Source organism: Lipotes vexillifer, unplaced genomic scaffold (genome assembly GCF_000442215.2).
Source record: "Lipotes vexillifer unplaced genomic scaffold, Lipotes_vexillifer_v1.1 scaffold521, whole genome shotgun sequence".
NCBI classification, from domain to species: Eukaryota; Metazoa; Chordata; class Mammalia; order Artiodactyla; family Lipotidae; genus Lipotes; species Lipotes vexillifer.
This window is the reverse complement of record NW_006778737.1, coordinates 140065-160784: the sequence shown is the minus strand read 5'-3', so window position 1 is coordinate 160784 and position 20720 is coordinate 140065. Positions and strand designations below refer to the sequence as shown.

Here is a 20720-nt window from a genome sequence, read left to right as displayed (position 1 = left end):
TAATTGGGGGACCCTCAAAATTTACTGATCTAATATGTAATACAGACATTTTTGAAATGTTCTTTTCTCAATTTTCTGTGTTTCTATAAGGTGCTTGAAATTTGCTCTAAAAGTTACCAGAAATATTTTGAAGCAGAACCAGATACCTGGGTTTGTTTTTAAACTGACCTGTTTAATCAGAAAAATTAAATCTCTACACTAGGAAAAAAATGCTCATCAGTATTCCTTTGGTTTTAATGACTGGTGTACGTCTTTGAAAGTGACAATGTGCTTCACTATATTTATGATACATAAGTTCTGAAATAATTAAAAGAAAATCCACACCAATCCTCTTGCATTTTTCAAGAGCTAGATTCCTGACTAGTGAATGAAGTTGATGTGTCTTAGATGAATGGAATGGGCAATTGCTTCCTGACCTTTTGGGGGTACTAATTTAAAATCAGCAGATTCATAAGGGGAAGTACTTATTGTATATTTTCAGTCTAAACCTTGAATAGGTCACAATGCCATGGTAGGAATTTGTCAGGTAGTGATTTATTCAAATGTATTTTTATGTTTTTGCAGTGCCTAAAGTACATTAGGCCCAAATCTGTTGTCTACTTTTGATCCCTATCAGGAACTCCCAGTCCAGATTAAAGAACCCATGTTTTAATTTGAAAAGGCAAGAGTATTGCCTAAATGCAAAGAAAGTGCTTCCTTCTCTCTATTTCTAGAGGAGCCTCTGGCCTTACAATTTTGAAGGAAGCATTGGCTTTGTAAGCTCAATTTCCTCCTGTTTTTCTTTGGTATAGTATCTCCCCCATGTCTATAGATCACAGTATAACACACTCACGCTACACTAGTTAACAGTTTCAGCCGATCCTCTGAAAAGTTGTGATTCATGCTGAGTAGAGCTGGTTAAATTCTGTGGAAGACTTTTGCTTCCACTGCTTAGGTTGGATCAGGGACTCACCAGGCTACAGTCATGTGAAACTCTCTTCCCTTGGGTCTTCGCATGGACCCTAGTGATTATCCAAACGCAGCTGTTAGTCTTCCATCTCTATATGACTCTTTCTTGCAGCTTCCTATTGACTTGAAAATTTTTTAAATGATATATATCTACACCTTTATTTAATAACCTTTCCAAGAATTCTGGCACCAGTATTGAAGGTGATTTGACATAAACTCTTTTGCCCAGAAATCAGCAGACATTGTTATAGAGATAAATAGATATATTTAACTCAAAGGTGTCCTTCAGGTTGTCTATTCCTTTTAAAAGGAAGAATCATTAGCACCTACAAATTATCTAACAGACACCAGGCCCGCTGTAAACTTGGCTATGGTCTTTATTTTAGTAACATGATCTAACCGTAGCATCACACACAGTGGTCAACATGGTCTAGATTCAGGATTATTTTTTCCTAGGCTTTCTGTACCTCTAAACATCCCATGAGTCCTTTAACCGTACTCACTTGGTAGGTTTAAAACATTGCCAACCCATTGAATTTCACCCTGTGCTGAAAACTTGCCTTGGTTCATCTTCTTCTCTTCAAGTAGCTAAAGTAAGGAATGTGTTTACATACCTATCACCAGCAGACTGCTTTCTCTGAAAACCTAGCAAGGAGGCTTCTCTAAGGTGTATGTAGTATCTTGTCAATGAAAATTAAATAAACATATCAATTTAGCTGTATGACAGGCCCCACTTACGGGATGCATATTATAAAATAATAACCACAATAAAAATACAAATGAATAATACCTTCCCCATGCTTGTCATTTTATAGTTTTCACTGTCCTTAGAGAGGCTTATTCATTTGCCCATAGTCGTAAGACACAAGGCCATATTTAGAATCTAGATCTTACAATTAGTAATCCTGTACCCATTTATTAAAAATCGTGATAATAATAATCTTAAGAATAAAAACAACCAAAATAAGCCACAGCAGCTAACTGCTAGCTCTTTGTGAATCTTCAAATCTGAGTCAAAAAAGGAATTTTCACTCATCAGAAATAAGCTACAAAACATTTATTCATTTATTTTGAGTCTTTCTAGCTGGTCATTACTTAGTTCTTTAATTCTTTTTTTTAAAGATCTCAATGTCACTGGTTGGTTAGTTTGAGAAAACTGCCATAGAAAGGTTTTTAGCTGCCATAAAATAATGGTAGTATAGTATAAAAATAGAAGAGAATTAACATGAAATTTTTGTTTTCTTTCTCATAGTAATCGAAAAGCTGTATATTTTAAATGCTTTTCTGTTATAAGAGAAATGAGTTGATTATTATTATCACAAATAGAAGTAGTTATATGGAGTATTTTGTTTTAAAATAGAATACCTGCTCTACATTTTTTGACGGGAGATTAACAAATTAATATTCATTACTTCAATTTAAAATAAAATTATTAGATGAATAAACTCCTAAAGGAATATTGGCTCAAGATTCTCTTTCAGATTATTTTAATTATACTGAAAAAGCTCACTAATTCTATTCTATTATAATGAAACGCAGTGTACGCACTAAATAAATAAAAATAAATATTTTCTGAGAAATGTGGATGACAGGCTGCCTGATACTGTGTTGAATTGATACATTTTTTCCAAGTTCTTTTGCGTAGTTGAGTTTATTTCTTGAATAAGGAAATCTTAGATTAAAGAATGTGAAAGCAAATTATTCCCCATCTATCCTCATGCTTAAATAATATGTTACATGCAAAAATATCCTAAAAATAATTAGTTTGTCATAAATAAGAAATTTATTTTTATTTATACTAATTTTTGAATTTTTTCTACTAAATTATTGCAAAGGCTGTCAACCTTCTAACAGTAGTAGCAGTGTTAATTTTTCTAACCATGCATGATTCATTTGACCCCACAGTAGTTGCAGCTTGCTTGCCTTGTTTTTTCCCTGGAATTTTTTTTAAAAAGTGTATAAAAACACAACGGACATCTGCTCTATGTAGAAGACAGCAGGATAATTTAAGTCCTAATAAATTGTTAACATTTTATTAGTTCACACATGGATTTTGGAGATATATACATATATGACCTCTCTGAACTTTCTATGTTGAATGTGCACTGTTGTTAAACTACTTGTTTTTTCCCTGCCTGCTCTTTGAAGAAGTCAATTAGGAATAATGGGAAACAAGGGGTAGGCAAAACATTGCAGTGCAGTGTTATTTCCATCTGTCTGGGAATATTTCAGCCAAAAGTTTATTTTGGGAAAAAAAAAGCCATAACGCACTGTCACACACAAAAAACCACAAATACTTTGGCTGCAAATTATTCTGCAGTGTTGTTGCTGTGTTGTTGCCTGTGTCTGTTCTCCTGTGTAAAGCTGCCCCCCACCCCCCATGCATGTGTTTGAAGATTCTCGTCTGTGTGCTTGCTCATGAATTAGCTCATCCTCCTCCCGGTTCAGGTTTATTTAATCAAAAGAACAAGAATTTATGGGTATGACTGTTAGCTAGAAAGCCCTTCTGCTTTTTCAAGGCTTTGTTTCATTCTACATCTTCTGCTGAAATTTCTCAGTGGGATGAAGTGTTCAATGATCAGCCAGTCTCTTATATGTTACCTGGCTTTACATATACCCTTGATGGTTCCTGGAGAAATAATTTAACATTGTTTTTTCTCAGTTTCTCTGTATTGCAAAAGGAAGCTGTTGGTATGAGTCATTTACTTAACTGTGAGGAGTTGAATTATCTTAGTTCTGTTTGCCAAAACACCAGAAATAAACACATCACTGTCTCTACCTCCACCAAGCCCCCGTTTCTTATGGGGAAAAAAAAGCAAAAAGCAGCATCATTTAATGAGATAAAATATTAACAATAAAAGAAACTCGCCTTAAAAATCAAGATAGTTCTAAGGTAGCTGAAATTTGTGATTTTTCTATTTTGCTTTTTAACTGACAGTATACCCATAATTCTTGATAGTTGTTATTTTTTTCTCCAAAGTTAATTTCTGGGCCATTGGTGACTGCACTATCTATTGTTGTTCTAAATTGTTATCTTAACTACATTCTTTAAAAATATAATGTTGAAGGCTCATAATATTGAAGATGACTCCAGGATGAACCCAGAATTTGCAGACCGAATAAAACAGCTTGATAAAGAGGCATCTTACTACCGTGATGAGTGTGGCAAGGCCCAAGCAGAAGTCGACCGGTTGCTGGAGATCCTCAAGGAGGTGGAGAATGAAAAGAATGACAAGGACAAGAAAATTGCAGAACTTGAGAGGTAAACTTTGCATTCATGTTGTGAATTGTCAACAGTGAATGAACATTGATTGCTTAGTCGCCCATCTCAGGTTGCAGTAAATTTGGAATGCACGTTCATATTTCACGGAGGAAACAAGTTATACATGAGGAATATGGCCTGTAGGGATGATGTTGTGTTTCTGTGGGATACTCGGAAGTCAATTGGCTTATCTTTTGAGGGCTTATGTACTTCTTCAGTGTTTGAGAAAATAATGGTCAACTTTTCTTGAGTGATATCCATGATCTAGCATTTGTGCCAGCAAAGTGTGTAAGAGACTGAAGCTTTGACTACCTGAAAAAAAAAAATCACTGAAAAAGTCTTAGTATTAGTTTGATGGTAATCTGATTTTTGTTCAGTGTAACCCATTTTAGAAATTATGTCAAGTTTTGTTTTTTTTCTGATAGGCAAATTAAAATCCTTAAGGGCTTCATTTTTAATTTTAAAGTGTGGAAATATTCTGCCAGCCTACTGGTTCTTAAAAATACTGTTAATTTTAGATGTATCTACATGGTTATTTTGGAATGATATTTTAGGACCAAAATTTTTCTTAAAAAGATAGTGTGAAATCACAGTGAAGTTATCATATTTTTCTTTTTTCTTTTTTGCGGTACGCGGGCCTCTCACTGTTGTGGCCTCTCCCATTGCGGAGCACAGGCTCGGGACGCGCAGGCTCAGCGGCCATGGCTCACGGGCCCAGCCGCTCCGCGGCATGTGGGATCTTCCCGGGCCGGGGCACGAACCCACGTCCCCTGCATCGGCAGGCGGACTCTCAACCACTGTGCCACCAGGGAAGCCCCATATTTTTCTTATTGCTGAGAAAATTGAGACCCTGAAGGGTTGAACGACCTTCTGAAGATTGGTCCTGTGGTCAGAAAGAGACAGAACTGTAGTGTAGGTTTCTTGACTCCTAGTCCACCTCTCTGAGAAGAAGGGAGCCATAGCGAGGATACCCTAGATAATATTACTAATAGTAATTATGATTCAAAATAGATTATATATATTTTGTGCTCACAGTATAACAGGTACTCTCCTAAGCACTTGACCTGCAAGTACTGTATACCATTTTAATTCTACCCACAACACAGAAAGTCTCATTATCATCATTTTATAGGTGAGAAAACTATGACTTATACAGATTAAATAACTTCCTCAAGATTGCAGAGTTTATAAGAATCAAAGTCAGGATTTGAACCCAGGTCTGACAGATGAGTGACTGAGAGCAATCCCATCCAACAATGGGCCAGAAAGAAGAAGCTAGCCCAGTAGCCCTCAACAGTCTTGTAGCTGGCAGAGAGGCATCGCTGCTGGGCCACAGGAGATCTGCCTCATCTTTATTAGCTTTCATGAGACAAAGCTCATTTAGAAGGCATTTTTCTGCACTAAACCAGCCCTTCAGAACAGTAATTGAAAGTCAGGATCAGCTACTATAAGTATTTGCATAAAATAGCATAATTGTCTAGTTGGAAAAACAGGTCTTAGCTGAATGCATTTGCCATTAAATCATCAAGAATATTCACGTTTTTATTTCCGCAATATGGAATGCATTAAAACAACAGTGATTTTACAGGCATTTATCTTTATGTACTTTCTGCACATTTTCTTTATCTCTGCCTTTGCCTCCCCTTAAAGCTGATGCCTCCCAGGCACTGTAATTCATAAAACGTGTGGTGGGACTTGACTCTGTCCCAGTTCTCTGCTGGCCTGTGTCTTGCGTCCAGCAGCAGAGCATAGTCTGGGAAATGTCTGAGCCCCAGTCCCAGCCCAGACCCAGAAAGGGGTGGGAGTGGAGATCAAGAGGGGACGTTTCTTGGGAACAGGAGAGCTCAGCCTTGGCCTGTCTTTCTGAAGCATTATCTGCTGGGCTACATGTGTATTCTGACCAAAGCATCTTCCTCAAGTTGTCAGGCAACCCTTTTCAAATTGGGCAGTATCTCCATTTGCTGGCTTAAACTACAAAATTCATACCTCATAATGTTGGGAACTAAAGATTTCTTAGCAATGTGACATATAGCTCCATTTTGGAATCATGGAGGAGTGTTTGCAATTAAGTTTGTGATTTTGAAAACCAAAAAATTGAACTCGTAATAAATTTGTGGTCTCTGGTCTGTAATGTGACCTACCAGAGTCAGTAGACCTTTTTTTAAAGGCAGCTAGCGTTCTAAGATATTCCAGAACTTCCGTCACATGTGAGAAAAGGTACAGGGTTAGGGATAACTCAGACGACACTGACACGTGCCTACTTCTCTCTCAGAGGGCAGTTTGTGTTTGCTTTCTATTCCGTTAATATTCCCATTTTTTATTTTCTCCACAATATATACATTCTAAATAGCACATGCCTGGAACTTACATGGATGCATTTACCTCTTAAATTCTACGTGAATGATGTTTTTCATCAGCCATTAAAGATTCTGCTTTTCAAAGTGCATGTTGCTCCAGTGTGGTCCCTATGTGCAGTTCTGCCTATAAACCCTTGCACTTGATGCTGATGGCTCATCAGGGAGCTTCTGCCTTGGACTGCAGGCTGCTCTGGGGGAATTTGACACAATGTGGTCAGGGGACCTTCAGCAAGCCCCTGAGAGCTGGTCCAAATCAGGCTGAAGTCATTATGAGATCGCCAATGCTAGATATCTTGTATGTGCACAATCAAGTAGCTAGAGGCAACATTAGAGGCAATGAAATATGTAGTCTTTCTATGTCAGTGCTCATCAAGGTCTCTAAGTTTTATTTAGAGTTTCAGAATTAATCCTTTAGTGCCTTAGGGGAAGGAGAGAGGTTAACAGAGTCTGTCAAACAAGGCTTGCTGCCACTGGATTTCTGGCATCTCACCCATGGGAAGGAATCAGTCAGATGACCTTTCATGTAATTATCTTAAATATATTAGGGGCTTTGTCACCATTTGTCTGGAGGTCAGGGAGTGCCCAAATTGAGCCCTCAATCAGATCCCTCCCCACTGTGAAGAAGAGAGTGGGTCCCTCAGGGGGGTTTACTCCTAAAACATAAAATCAGAATAGAAAACAAGGTAGCAGTGTGCCCTGGGATAATCCGGGCAGTGCTGGAGCTCAAGGCTGAGAGGCAGCCCTGACCCTATGTGGTGGGGAGCGAGGTGTCAAACTCCATCAGGTGGATGCTGTGACAGTTCACATCTTTGGCTTCGAATGAAATACTTTGGATAAAAAAGCAAGTGTATGTGTCAGAATCTCTCCAGTTCTACCAAAGTACCTACAGACAAGACTGAATGAATTGAAGTGTTCTCTACACCACTAAACTGGGGTCTGAAGGAGGTGTGTTCACCATTTGGGCTCCTGTCTAATACTGGAGATTGCAAGCAGAACCAGGGGAAATGAGGAGCGCCTGAAGAACCTTTGTGAGATGTGTCCAAAAAGACCTGGGCACACAGTTGGCACTCACCGTGTGGCTAACAGAGTCTTGCTGCTCCAACTGGGTGTCAGGCCTGAGTCTCTAAGGTGGGAGAGCTGAGTTCAGGACATTGGTCCACCAGAGACCTCCCGGTGCCAGGTAGTGTCAAATGGCAAAAGCTCCTCAGAGATCTCCATCTCAATGCTAACACACAGCTCCACTCAATGACCAGCAAGCTACAGTGCTGGACACCCTATACCAAAAACTAGCAAGACAGGAACACAACCCCACCCATTAGCGGAGAGGCTGCCTAAAATCATAATAAGGTCACAGACACCCCAAAACACACCACCTGACGCAGTCCTGCCCACCAGAAAGACAAGATCCAGCCTCATCCACCAGAACACAGGCACCAGTCCCCTCCACCAGGAAGCCTACACAACCCACTGAACCAAACTTAGCCACTAGGGGCAGACACCAAAAACAATGGGAACTACAAACCTGCAGCCTGGGATAAAGGAGACCCCAAACACAGTAATTTAAGCAAAATGAGAAGACAGAGAAACACATGGGAAATGAAGGAGCAAGGTAAAAACGCACCAGACCTAACAAATGAAGAGGAAATAGGCAGTCTACCCAAAAAAGAATTCAGAGTAATGATAGTGAAGATGATCCAAAATCTTGGAAATAGAATGGAGAAAATACAAAAAACATTTAACAAGGAACTAGAAGAACTAAAGAGCAAACAAACAATGATGAACAACACAATAAATGAAATGAAAAATTCTCTAGAAGGAATCAGTAGCAGAATAACTGAGGCAGAAGAACGGATAAGTGACCTGGAATATAAAATAGTAGAAATAACTACTGCAGAGCACAGTAAAGAAAAAAGAATGAAAAGAATTGAGGACAGCCTCAAAGACTTCTGGGACACCATTAAATGCACCAACATTCGAATTATAGGGGTCCCAGATGAAGAAGAGAAAAAGAGAGGGACTGAGAAAATACTTGAAGAGATTATAGTTGAAAACTTCCCTAATATGTGAAAGGAAATAGTCAGTCAAGTTCAGGAAGCGTATAGAATCCCAAACAGGATAAATCCAAGGAAAAACACACCAAGACACACATTAATCAAACTAACAAAAATTAAATACAAAGAAAAAAATATTAAAAGCAGCAAGGGAAAAGCAACAAATAACATACAAGGGAATCCCCATAAGGTTAACAGCTGATCTTTCAGCAGAAACTCTGCAAGCCAGAAGGGAGTGGCAGGACATATTTAAAGTGATGAAAGAGAAAAACCTACAACCAAGATACTCTACCCAGCAAGGATCTCTTTCAGATTCGATAGAGAAATTAAAACCTTTACAGACAAACAAAAGCTAAGAGAATACAGCACCACCAAACCAGCTTTAGAAGAAATCCTAAAGGAACTTCTCTAGGCAGGAAACACAAGAGAAGGAAAAAACCTACAATAACAAACCCAAAACAATTAAGAAAATGGTAATAGGAAATCACATATTGATAACTACCTTAAATGTAAATGGATTAAATGCTCCAACCAAAAGACATAGACTGGCTGAATGGATACAAAAACAAGACCCGTATATATGCTGTCTACAAGAGACCCACTTCAGACCTAGGGACACATAGAGACTGAAAGTGAGGGGATGGAAAAAGATATTCCATGCAAATGGAAATCAAAAGAAAGCTGGAGTAGCAATTCTCATATCAGACAAAATAGACTTTAAAATAAAGACTATTACAAGAGACAAAGAAGGACACTACATAATGATCAAGGGATCATTCCAAGAAGAAGATATAACAAGTGTAAGTATTTATGCATCCAACATAGGAGCACCTCAAAACTTAATGCAAATCCTAACAGCCATAAAAGGGGAAATTGACAGTAACACAATCGTAGTAGGTTACTTTAACACCCCACTTTCACCAATGGACAGATCATCCAAAAAGAAAATAAATAAGGGAACACAAGCTTTAAATGATACATTAAACAAGATGGACTTAATTGATATTTATAGGACATTCCATCCCAAAACAATACACTTTCTTCTCAAGGGCTCATGGAACATTCTCCAGGATAGATCATATCTTGGGTCACAAATCAAGCCTTGGTAAGTTTAAAAAAATTGAAATTGTATCAAGTATCTTTTCCAACCACAACACTCTGAGACTAGATATCAATTACAGGAAAAAAACTGGAAAATATACCAACACATGGAGGCTAAACAGTATGCTACTAAATAACCAAGAGATCACTGAAGAAATCAAAGAGGAAATCAAAAACTACCTGGAAACAAATGACAATGAAAACATGATGGCCCCAAACCTACGGGATACAGCAAAAGCAGTGCTAAGAGGGAAGTTTATAGCAATACAATCCTACCTCAAGAAACATCTCACATAAACAACCTAACCTAACACCCAAAGCAGTTAGAGAAAGAAGAACAAAAAAACCCCAAAGTTAGCAGAAGGAAAGAAATCATAAAGATCAGATCAGAAATAAATGGGAAAAAAATGAAGGCAACAATAGCAAAGATAAAAAACTAAAAGCTGGTTCTTTGAGAAGATAAACAAAATTGATAAACCATTAGCCAGACTCATCAAGAAAAAGAGGGAGAGGACTCAAATCAATAGAATCAGAAATGAAAAAGGAGAAGAGACAGCTGACACTGCGGAAATACGAAGGATCATGAGCGATTACTACAAGCAACTCTATGCCAATAAAATGGACAACCTGGAAGAAATGGACAACTTCTTAGAAAAGCACAACCTTCTGAGACTGAACCAGGAATAAATAGAAAATATCAAAAGACAAGTCACAAGCACCGAAACTGGGACTGTGATTAAAACTCTTCCAACAAACAAAAGCCCAGGACCAGATGGCTTCACAGGCGAATTCTATCAAACATTTAGAGAAGAGCTAACACCCATCCTTCTCAAACTCTTCCAAAATATAGCAGAGGGAGGAACCCTCCCAGACTCATTCCACGAGGCCACCATCACCCTGATACCAAAACCAGACAAAGATGTCACAAAAAAAGTAAACTACAGGCCAATATCACTGATGAACGTAGATGCAAAAATCCTCAACAAAATACTAGCATACAGAATCCAACAGCACGTTAAAAGGATCATACACCATGATCAAGTGGGGTTTATCCCAGGAATGCAAGGATTCTTGAATATACGCAAATCAATCAGTGTGATACACCATATTAACAAATTGAAGGACGAAAAACCATATGATCATCTTGATAGACGCAGAAAAAGCTTTTGACAAAACTCAACACCCATTTATGATAAAAACTCTCCAGAAAGTAGGTGTAGAAGGAATTTACCTCAGCATAATGAAGGCCATATATGACAAACCCAAAGCCAACATCGTTTTCCATGGTGGAAAACTAAAACCATTTCCTCTAAGATCAGGAACAAGACAAGGTTGCCCACTCTCACCACTATTATTCAACATAGTTTTAGAAGTTTTAGCCACAGCAGTCAGAGAAGAAAAAGAAATAAAAGGAATCCCAATCAGAAAAGAAGAAGCAAAGCTGTCACTGTTTGCAGATGATTGATGCTATACATAGAGAATCCTAAAGATGCTACCAGAAAACTACTAGAGCTAATCAATGAATTTGGTAAAGTAGCAGCATACAAAATTAATGCACAGAAATCTCTTGCATTCTTATACACTAATGATGAAAAATCTGAAAGAGAAATTAAGGAAACACTCCCATTTACCATTGCAACAAAAAGAATAAAATACCTAGGAATAAACCTACCTAAGGAGGCGAAAGACCTGTATGCAGAAAACTATAAGACACTGATGAAAGAAATTAAAGATGATACCAACAGATGGAGAGATACACCATGTTCTTGGATTGGAAGAATCAACATTGTGAAAATGACTCTACTACCCAAAGCAATCTACAGATTCCATGCAATCCCTATCAAACTACCAATGGCATTTTCCACAGAACTAGAACAAAAAATTTCACACGGTGTATGGAAACACAAAAGACCCTGAATACCCAAAGCAATCTTGAGAAAGAAAAATGGAGCTGGAGGAATTAGACTCCCAGACTTCAGACTATACTACAAAGTAATTAAGACAGTGTGGTACTGGCACAGAAACAGAAATATAGATCAATGGGAAAGGATAGGAAGCCCAGAGATAAACTCATGCACCTATGGTCACCTTATTTTTGATAAAGGAGGCAAGAATATACAATGGAGAAAAGACAGCCTCTTCTGTACGTGGTGCTGGGAAAACTGGACAGCTACATGTAAAAGAAGGAAATGAGAACACTCCCTAACACCATGCACAGAAATAAACTCAAAATGGATTAAAGACCTAAATGTAAGAACAGACACTGTAAAACTCTTAGAGCAAAACATAGGCAGAACACTCTATGACATAAATCACAGCAAGATCCTTTTTGACCCACCTCCTAGAAAAATGGAAGTAAAAACAAAAATAAACAAATGGGACCCAATGAAACTTAAAAGCTTTTGCAAAGCAAAGGAAACTACAAACAAGACGAAAAGGCAACCCTCAGAATGGGAGAAAATATTTGCAAACGAATCAATGGACAAAGGATTAATCTCCAAAATATATAAGCAGCTCATGCAGCTCAATATTAAAAAAAAAAACCCAATCAAAAAAAGAGCAGAAGAATGAAATAGACATTTCTCCAAAGAAGATATACAGATTGCCAACAAACACATGAAAGGATGCTCAACATCACTAATTATTAGAGAAATGCAAATCAGAACTACAATGAGGTATCACCTCACACCAGTCAGAATGAACATCATCAGACAATCTACAAACAACAAATGCTGCAGAGGGTGTGGAGAAAAGGAAACCCTCTTGCACTGTTGGTAAGAATGTAAATTGATACAGCCACAATGGAGAACAGTATGGATGTTCCTTAAAAAACTAAAAATAGAACTACCATACGATGCAGCAGTCCCACTACTGGGCATATATCCTGAGAAAACCATAATTCAAAAAGGGTCATGTACCAAAATGTTCATTGCAGCTCTATTTACAGTAGCCAGGACACGGAAGCAACGAATGTGTCCATCAACAGACGAATGGATAAAGAAGATATGGCACATATATACAATGGAATATTAGCCATAAAGTACAAAACTGAGTTATTTGTAGTGAGGTGGATGGACCTAGAGACTGTCATACAGAGTGAAGTTAGTCAGAAGGAGAAAAACAAATACTGTATGCTAGCACATATATATGGAATCTAAAAAAAACCAAAAAACAAAAAAATGGTTCTGAAGAACGTAGGGGCTGGACAGGAATAAAAACGCAGAAGTAGAAAATGGACTTGATGACATGGGGAGTGGGAAAGGGAAGCTGGGACGAACTGAGAGAGTGGCATGGACATATATACACTACCAAATGTAAAATAGATAGCAAGTGGGAAGCAGCCACATAGCACAGCGAGATCAGCTTGGTACTTTGTGACCACCTAGAGCGGTGGGATAAGGAGGGTGGGAGGGAGACGCAAGAGAGAGGAGATATGGGATATATGTATACGTATAGGTGATTCACTTTGTTACACAGCAGAAACTAACACACCACTATAAAGCAATTATACTCCAATAAAGATGTTAGGGAAAAAAAAAAGGAAAACAAGGTAGCATTTAAATATCTGGATCGGGACTAATGCTACCAGACAGTTGGACAATGAGAAATCATTTTAGATGCCTAAAAGCACCTTGTCTAAGGTTGAGAAACAGACTATTATTTTTCCCTCTGAATTTGCTCAATAACGTGCTGACATAATTTCTTTGCTGCTTTTCAGAACTCTTTTCAGAAAATGTAAACTTAAGCTTTCGTTTTTAAAAAATTATGATAACATGATCTAGAAGTCTGATGGTACATGGAGGAAACTTGATACCAGTTCTGTTTGTTTTGATATAAACTCTTGTTGCTAAGTAATTCCCATTTATGTTTGTAAATGTATTTGAAGGAATTTCTTTAAAACAAGTGACAGATGGTTTTATACCATCCCTAGCAGCTTTTTGGGGAAGGTCATGGATATCATAGATACCGTTGAGTTGGCAAGAGAAACTAGGGACCCTTGGAAAAGGCAACTAAACCTTAAATGTTTGCTTGCTGTTTCGTTTCAGTTTAGGATTCCCTAAAGTTTGACCATGGACCTCAGTTTGGCTTACCTCTGCTCCAGACAGATTTCAAATGGCAGCAGCATCACTAGAGTCCCCACAAAGGCCATGGCCTGACTTAACTCTTATTTTTGATCAGTTGTGCATTCGTTTTCATGAAATACTCTGCAGGGGAATATCAGACACAAGGGATTATTGGATCAGTGCTTTCACCAAGTGTTTAATCTTGAATTTTCTACTTGATTTGTATCATTATAGTCAATGCTGTTTTCATCTGAAATGTTTTTGTTTAAGCTTTCTTCTGAGGATTTGTTGTGCTTTTTCTTTCTTTGTGAAATGCTTAAAACTACTTATTAATAGTATGGGATGGTGGGGTCCCACTGAGAAGATGGCTGATACAGTATGTGTTAATCCACTTGGTTTTTTGCAAAGGGCATTTTATAGGTTAACAAAATGAATGTCCACTATGATTTCTGTGGTAGCCTGAAGAGGATATGACTTTTAATTTTTGCTTTGCATTAGAGACTTTATTCTTTTGACAAATTAGAAAGACATGCTACATATTTTTCTACAAATTAGTTATCAAGTGTTTGGATATTTTCAATGATGAAATTTGATCCTCATTTTCACAACCGAAAAAATTTACTCTCAGCTTTGGAAGTTAATCTGTCTCTTCTTGGGGGGCTGATAGGCAGAAGCTGTCCTCATAGTCTTTGATCATTGCTAGGTACAGTGCTCTGTGAGCATGTAAAATGGAAATCTTTGAACAGAAAGCTAAATTGCTCAGATCCTTTTGGTTTTTAGGGATGAAGAAAAAATATCTCATAGGATATAATCTTCCAACTTACTGGTTCTAATAAAATCTTTCTGACATAAGTGCTTACCACCAGTTCTAATACCTTAGTAATTTTCATTTCAGTTTATTAAATAATAAAATTTTACATGCACACAGATAGGAGCTTTCTCTATAAATATTCCTCCAGAAAAGAGCAAATTGTGCCATTGTGTTGCTGGAACACACCTCTGTTTCACATCAGTGCTTGTAATTATGTGCATGAGAGCAGATACTGGTTTCTTATATGTAATAATTAATATAACAGCTTAGAGTGTATGCCCAGGCTTTTGGGGGGTAATATCAGATAGAAGTTGCTTTATTGTCCTTCATTTGGTTATAAAACCTGCTAATATAACATCTGTTGGCTGTATGTTTAAAACTAATGCATTTACTTCCTTTTATTCTCTTTTGCTATCCCTTTTCCTTTCTGCTTATCCTCCAAATTGCTGCTTTCACCCTTGCTCCAATCAGCTTGACTCTCAGGTCAGTACTTTCAGTTTTTCTTCTAACCGCCCTTCCCTCCTAAGCTCAGTTTATTGCTTGCACTTGTGTAACAAATACATTTCTGAAATGGTTTTCCTCTGGCCACCACATTTTTTTTTTCCGTTTCATCCCATGCCTAGGGAAGGTTTATTTTATGAGAAGGCTGTATAGGTGGGAAAAGGAACAGAAGAAGATGAAAATAAATCATTGTTGGATTATTTGATACATTCTCTTCCTGGATTATGAAATCAGTAAGAGAAATCATTGTGAAAACTCCCGAGTGCATTTCTCCTGAGCAGCTCAGAAAATTGGCTGCATGATGATAAAACATGGAGCAGTGGAAAAAACAAAATTGCAGGATGCTAAATTTAACCTAGGAGAACAAAAGATTTGCTCGTGACACAGCAACTTAAAAGCTAAATTTAATAGTGCAAATCGTTTAGACTTTTCGCTTAATAAATCACTGTGCTTTGAAAGATTTATAATACTTTTTTTTAAAGTCACTTTTGAAAATTATCAGTGTGTTAGTAACATATTGTACACACATGTTATTTCCTGTCATTGTTTTGGCTTTAACCTCTTTAACTTCATTTTTATTAGCCATAAGACATACTTTAATTACCTAGGGCGTAGCATATGGAACAAAATGTAAAACTAGATTCATTGTTGACTGTGTGCACCCCAGTCTTAAGAAGCGAAATGGACATTTTGTTTGAAAATGCATCCCAGGTTTGATTCCTCTAAGGCAGGGGGCCCAAGTCAGTAATTGGTTCTCCTTTAAGTCAAGCTAGACTTCTCTTTCCAATAACAACATAATAATATCTAGTGATTTCTTTATAATTCAATCAGTGAGTTTACTACAAGATGCTCATTGTGTGATCTGGGCTTACCCAGACTTCAAAAAAGATTCAAATTAAATTGGTAGCCAATATAGTTGCTCTTTTCAGAGGCAAGCTATATTATTTTCTTCTCTTTATTCAGGGTCTGCACCTCTTTATTCTGTCCACTGCTATCATCTAAGCCAGCAGTGAATAATTTTAAAACAAGGCCTCCTGCCCACACATCAATTTTGCCCCCTCCAACCACCCACTGCCTGCTCCCAACCCGGTGGTGGGGCTCATAGTCCTTCAAATTGAAACCACTTCTCTGCTGTTCCCACATACCACACTGGGTGTCCCACAGGAACTGCCTTGAACTTCATCACGCTGAAGGAAGCCCATTCGCAATCGTTCCCAAAACAGAGATTAAAATTACGGCCCTACAGAACTGCTCTCACCAAAAACCTAATGACTGTTAATTCACTTTCTGGTGCCCTTATGTGCAGGAACAGACATCATAATGAGGGTGGGGAGGACGGCCTTGGCCACATGGCATCCAAACCCTTCCTCCAAGTTTTGGATTCGCTCATTTAAGAAGCTCTAAGCTTTTCTCCTTGCCTGTCTTTTTTTGTTTTCTTTCTCCTTTTGCCTTCCCTTTGCTACCCCTAATCTGTACCTGTTGATATTTAAGCCCTTGAGACTAGGGACCCCGTTCATTCTCACACCTCAGGCTCCCAGCCTTTAGATGCCATCCACAGTTATTCTACTGTGTTTTTTATGTGCCAGGAACTGTGTTGTTCAGTATTTGTTTTTTTCCTATTGTGTAGTGAGTGAATGTGAACTTAGACTGTCAGAAGACGGGCTGTAGGGTTAGGGTTTGGAGAGTTTGTGGGTAATAAGGGGTTCTCTGGACAAGGGTGTGCTGATTGCGTTTGATAAAATGTTCAGGCCAAGTCTAATTGGGAGAACTATAGTGGTCAAAAGAAGATTCAGACCATTTCAATATCATTTAACCTCTTGCCTCAGATGAACACGGTGGAGAAAATGTACAATCATTGCAAACTGTCTCTAGTTATATTTTCAGTGTAGGAAGAATTGGGCAGCCCTGCTCTTCTAGAAACAAGTCTATGGAGTCCTAGAAGCTTTCTGAGCTTTGACCTGTTTTCAGAGTTAACTATGCTTTTTGTCCAGCCACTTGCAGGTTTACCAGCTAAAATACAATGAAATGTAACAATTGAATTGAATACACGATCTTTGGCCATTGTGCTTTCTTTACCTAGCTCACAGCTGAGATACATAGATTTGTGTATGCATACATACATATATAATATGTGTATACTTTTATCATATATATTTTTTAAAATTTCTGATCATTCTTACCGTAAAAGTCTGTAGTCTGCCATGCACCTCTTTATCTCCCAATCTGAAATTGGAAAATTTCACTAACTCTTGGGTCTTTTCTATGTGCTGTGGACTCCATGAGAAATTCTCTCCTCCAACTACTTTTTAAAGTGACCTCATTTCTTTTTCAAACACTGTGTAGACTCTCCTGCTTTAAATTCAGGTAGACAGATGTTAAGTATTGGGTTTGGTAAAATGCAAATGTCATATGCTAAACCTGTTTAGGGTCTCACTCCAGAAAACTCCACTTTTGTCTCTACACACAAACCAGTGGGAGGCTGGAGAGGTATAGCAAGATCCCTGCATTGCACTCGGGGAGGGTTTATGTGAAATTTGCTCATTTCTAGGAACTATTTGTGAGATTAGTATGTGACTTATGAGAGATGAGGTTATCTAGATAAATGTATGCAGCAGTTGACCAAAAAAAGGAATAGTATCCTTTGGAATTCAGTCCAAAATCCTGCCAGAGAACCAACCAAGTAAAACCAGAAGGCGCAGGCCTCTTCTGGGCTGTCCCAGCCTCCGATTCGCTTTGCATTCTGGGTTTCTTGTTTGTGCTTCAGTATACCCTCTTGGAGAGGAAGTAGCTGTCTTCGGAGTGGGTGTTTTGGGATCCTCCCTGCACATGTCTGGTGAGGGGCTGTTGGTGAGGGACTGTGTGCATCTCCCTGGCAAGCAGGCTCGAGCTGATGGTTTGAGCCTGGCGGCAGGCGTGAGCTCATTGTTACAGAGTCGCTTCAAACACTTCCACCAAAATCAACTCTTTGTGATGTTTCCCCAAAGCTGAACACTGCACTCTCAGTCCCTCATGCTTCTAGCAAAAGATGAAGTCACTGCTCCCAGACCTCAGAGGCCTGTTGCCCAAAGAAATAATGAAAAACACCTTGCCCAGAGCATCCTGCAGTTTGCTCTTTGCTAGGGTCAGTTCTTGGCTCCATTCCCTCCACAAAGACAGAGTAAGCACCTCCTGTGTGCTAGGCTGGGCCCTCCATGCTGGCCTGGCGTTTCCAAAAAATAGCTGATGAAAAGCTGACCAAAGTGTTTAAGAAATGCTATGTATTACATTCTTCATTTTTATATTCATGATGCACATTGATCCTAGTAATAATCGGAATAAGAGACGTAGCAGCGGCAGTGATAACATTGAACATTAACTAGATGGCAGCACTGATTTAATCTTATTTTTTTTTGTTAGTATTTACTTCTCATAACAACTGTATGAGATCAGGACTGTCATTTCTTCCATATTAGAGAAGAGGAAACTGGAGTTCATAAAAGTTAAATATTTTGCTCCAGTTAATATAGCTAGTAAGTGAAGGTATTGGGGTTTCTCCCCCAAAAGCCAATCCTTTCTGATTTACTTAAAAAAATCTTTTTTGCTACTTCTGCTCCAGTTGCTTAATAAAAACTCTGAGAGGCCTATAGGAGGGAAACTTAGTGTGAAACTTAGTGTGCAATTGTGTTTAATCTATGATTTCCCACATATAATATTTGTAGAGTATATTCCATGAAGCATTTTGGGGGACTGCTGTCTGCTGTGCAGCCAGCCTCTTCCTTCATCCTGAGATTCATGCCCTCCCTCCCCCTCCCCCTCCTCTACCCTGAGCTGGTTCCTTGTGCACAAATCCTGCTCTGGCAGGGCCACCTCAGCTATCTTCTCTTCCCTGAGTGCTTTAGACAGAAGCACTTTCTCCCTGTCTTGATCTCCTCGGAGCTTTATCTAACCCTTTTCCTTGGTTTGTGTCATATCCTACCTTGAATTAGGGCAGTTAATCAATGCTCTGTGTCTCCCAGTAGACAGCAGCCTCCTCTAGCGCTGCATGGGTCTCTAGCTGCATGCGGTGTTGTGTCACACACTGGAGGTGGCAGTCATACTCCTGAAGGTTGTTGAATGCATGACTGTTGAAGAAAGGAACTTCTGTTAGCTTCGTCTCCCCCCCTTCTACCTTTTACTTGGTCCCCACAGAGATTTGCTCTTTGCTGGTGGGCTCTTTCTGGAGGTTGAGTTGACTGCCCTGGATATCATATCTAGCTTCAGACAGGAAGCTCTAAGAAAAGATATGATTGGTCTTCTATCAAGCTGGATGCTTGAAAATTCAAGAAAAATTAAGACAAATAAAAGGAAAAGGGAAAAGATCTCTTTCTGAACTTACCTCATTTTCTCCTTCTCTTCCTCCTTCCTTTGTTCTCTCTTCCCTCCCTCCATCTTCCTTTCGTCTTCCCTCTCCCTCCCTCTCTCCCTCCCCTTCCCCTCCTTTCTTGACTATTCATTAAACTCCTTCTCCATGCAAGGGTCTGTGCTGGGTGTTGAGGATATAGAATGACCCCTCCCCTCACTGAATTCAAAGACCAGTACTTCCTATAAGGAAGGATTTGGCCACTTATGAAAAATAGTTTGTGCCATTTAAACTAATAACTGGAAAAACTGGGTTTCGGGTGTTTTTAAAAATTTGTTTTCCTGTTGCCTTTGAAGGGGTTATCCACAGATCAGAAAATCATTTCCCTCTTTAAAACTGCCTTATACTAATGCTGACATTTCTGGTGAAGTGTCAGAAAATTTTATGCCCAAGCAGAACTGGTAGAAAGCCAGAAGTCAATAGATTTTGCTTTGGGTGCAAATATTTTATTGGGGATGGAAAAAAGTTGTTTTCTCCGATTTACAGCTCCTGCAAATATAAAGTGGGTTCTATATTTAGAAATGGTTTTGAACCTTTGAGATGTAGCCAGGGGTTGGTTCTTGCACCTTTCCGACCTGGCCTTGGTGGGACTTGCCATGGCTAATGTTTCGCTGAGCCAGTTCCAATTTGTAGAACTAAGGCTTTAAGCTCTGTATTATTTTTACTTTTTAGCTTCTGCTTAAGTTGCTGCTCTGGCACTCTATCCGTACCTTCCAGAATAGTGAAAAAGACTGAAGGAACACAATTTGCATTGTAGTTGAAATATTTTTGTAGTGCAGTGTGTTTCTGAGGTTCCTTGAAATGAATAAAACCATTCTCAACTTGCAAATCTGTTAAAACAATGACAACAGTAAAACAACAGGAAAATCAAGAGAGAGTGCCAGGTAAGCCTATTAAGTCCAGGCCTCTGAATAAGAGATGTCATATTGGTAGAGGTAACGATTCATTTGTATTTTTTTCAAAATCTTTCCTTTTCTCTTTTCCTCCCCTGCTTCTGGCTTTTGGTTGGTGCTACCATATGGACGAATATCAGCAACTAGTAAATCTCTCAAGATATGTTAGCCTTTTCTGTAAATGTTGAGAAGGGGAAGGAATTAAAAAAAAAAAAAAGTTTCTCAGTATTATTATAAATCACTTTCTAGAAAAATAATGCCTTGTTTCCTTTATATGGCTTTTCTTATGAAATGTGAATTCTGTCACTTCATTACCGACAATACCAGCTTGAGTTGTAGGGGAAACTATCCAAA

The 20720-nt window shown here is 38.6% G+C and overlaps 1 protein-coding gene across 1 annotated transcript in view; it reads left to right on the top strand.

Moving 5' to 3' along the window:
* The window catches only part of ERC2 (ELKS/RAB6-interacting/CAST family member 2), a gene marked incomplete at its 3' end in the record, with an annotated part of 575666 nt that overhangs the window by 460400 nt on the left and 94546 nt on the right, over positions 1-20720 (top strand). The window contains exons 11-12 of the mRNA XM_007451771.1: positions 4017-4210; positions 15066-15077. Coding sequence (XP_007451833.1) covers positions 4017-4210; positions 15066-15077 — 206 coding nt within the window. The remainder of the gene's footprint in view (positions 1-4016; positions 4211-15065; positions 15078-20720) is intronic.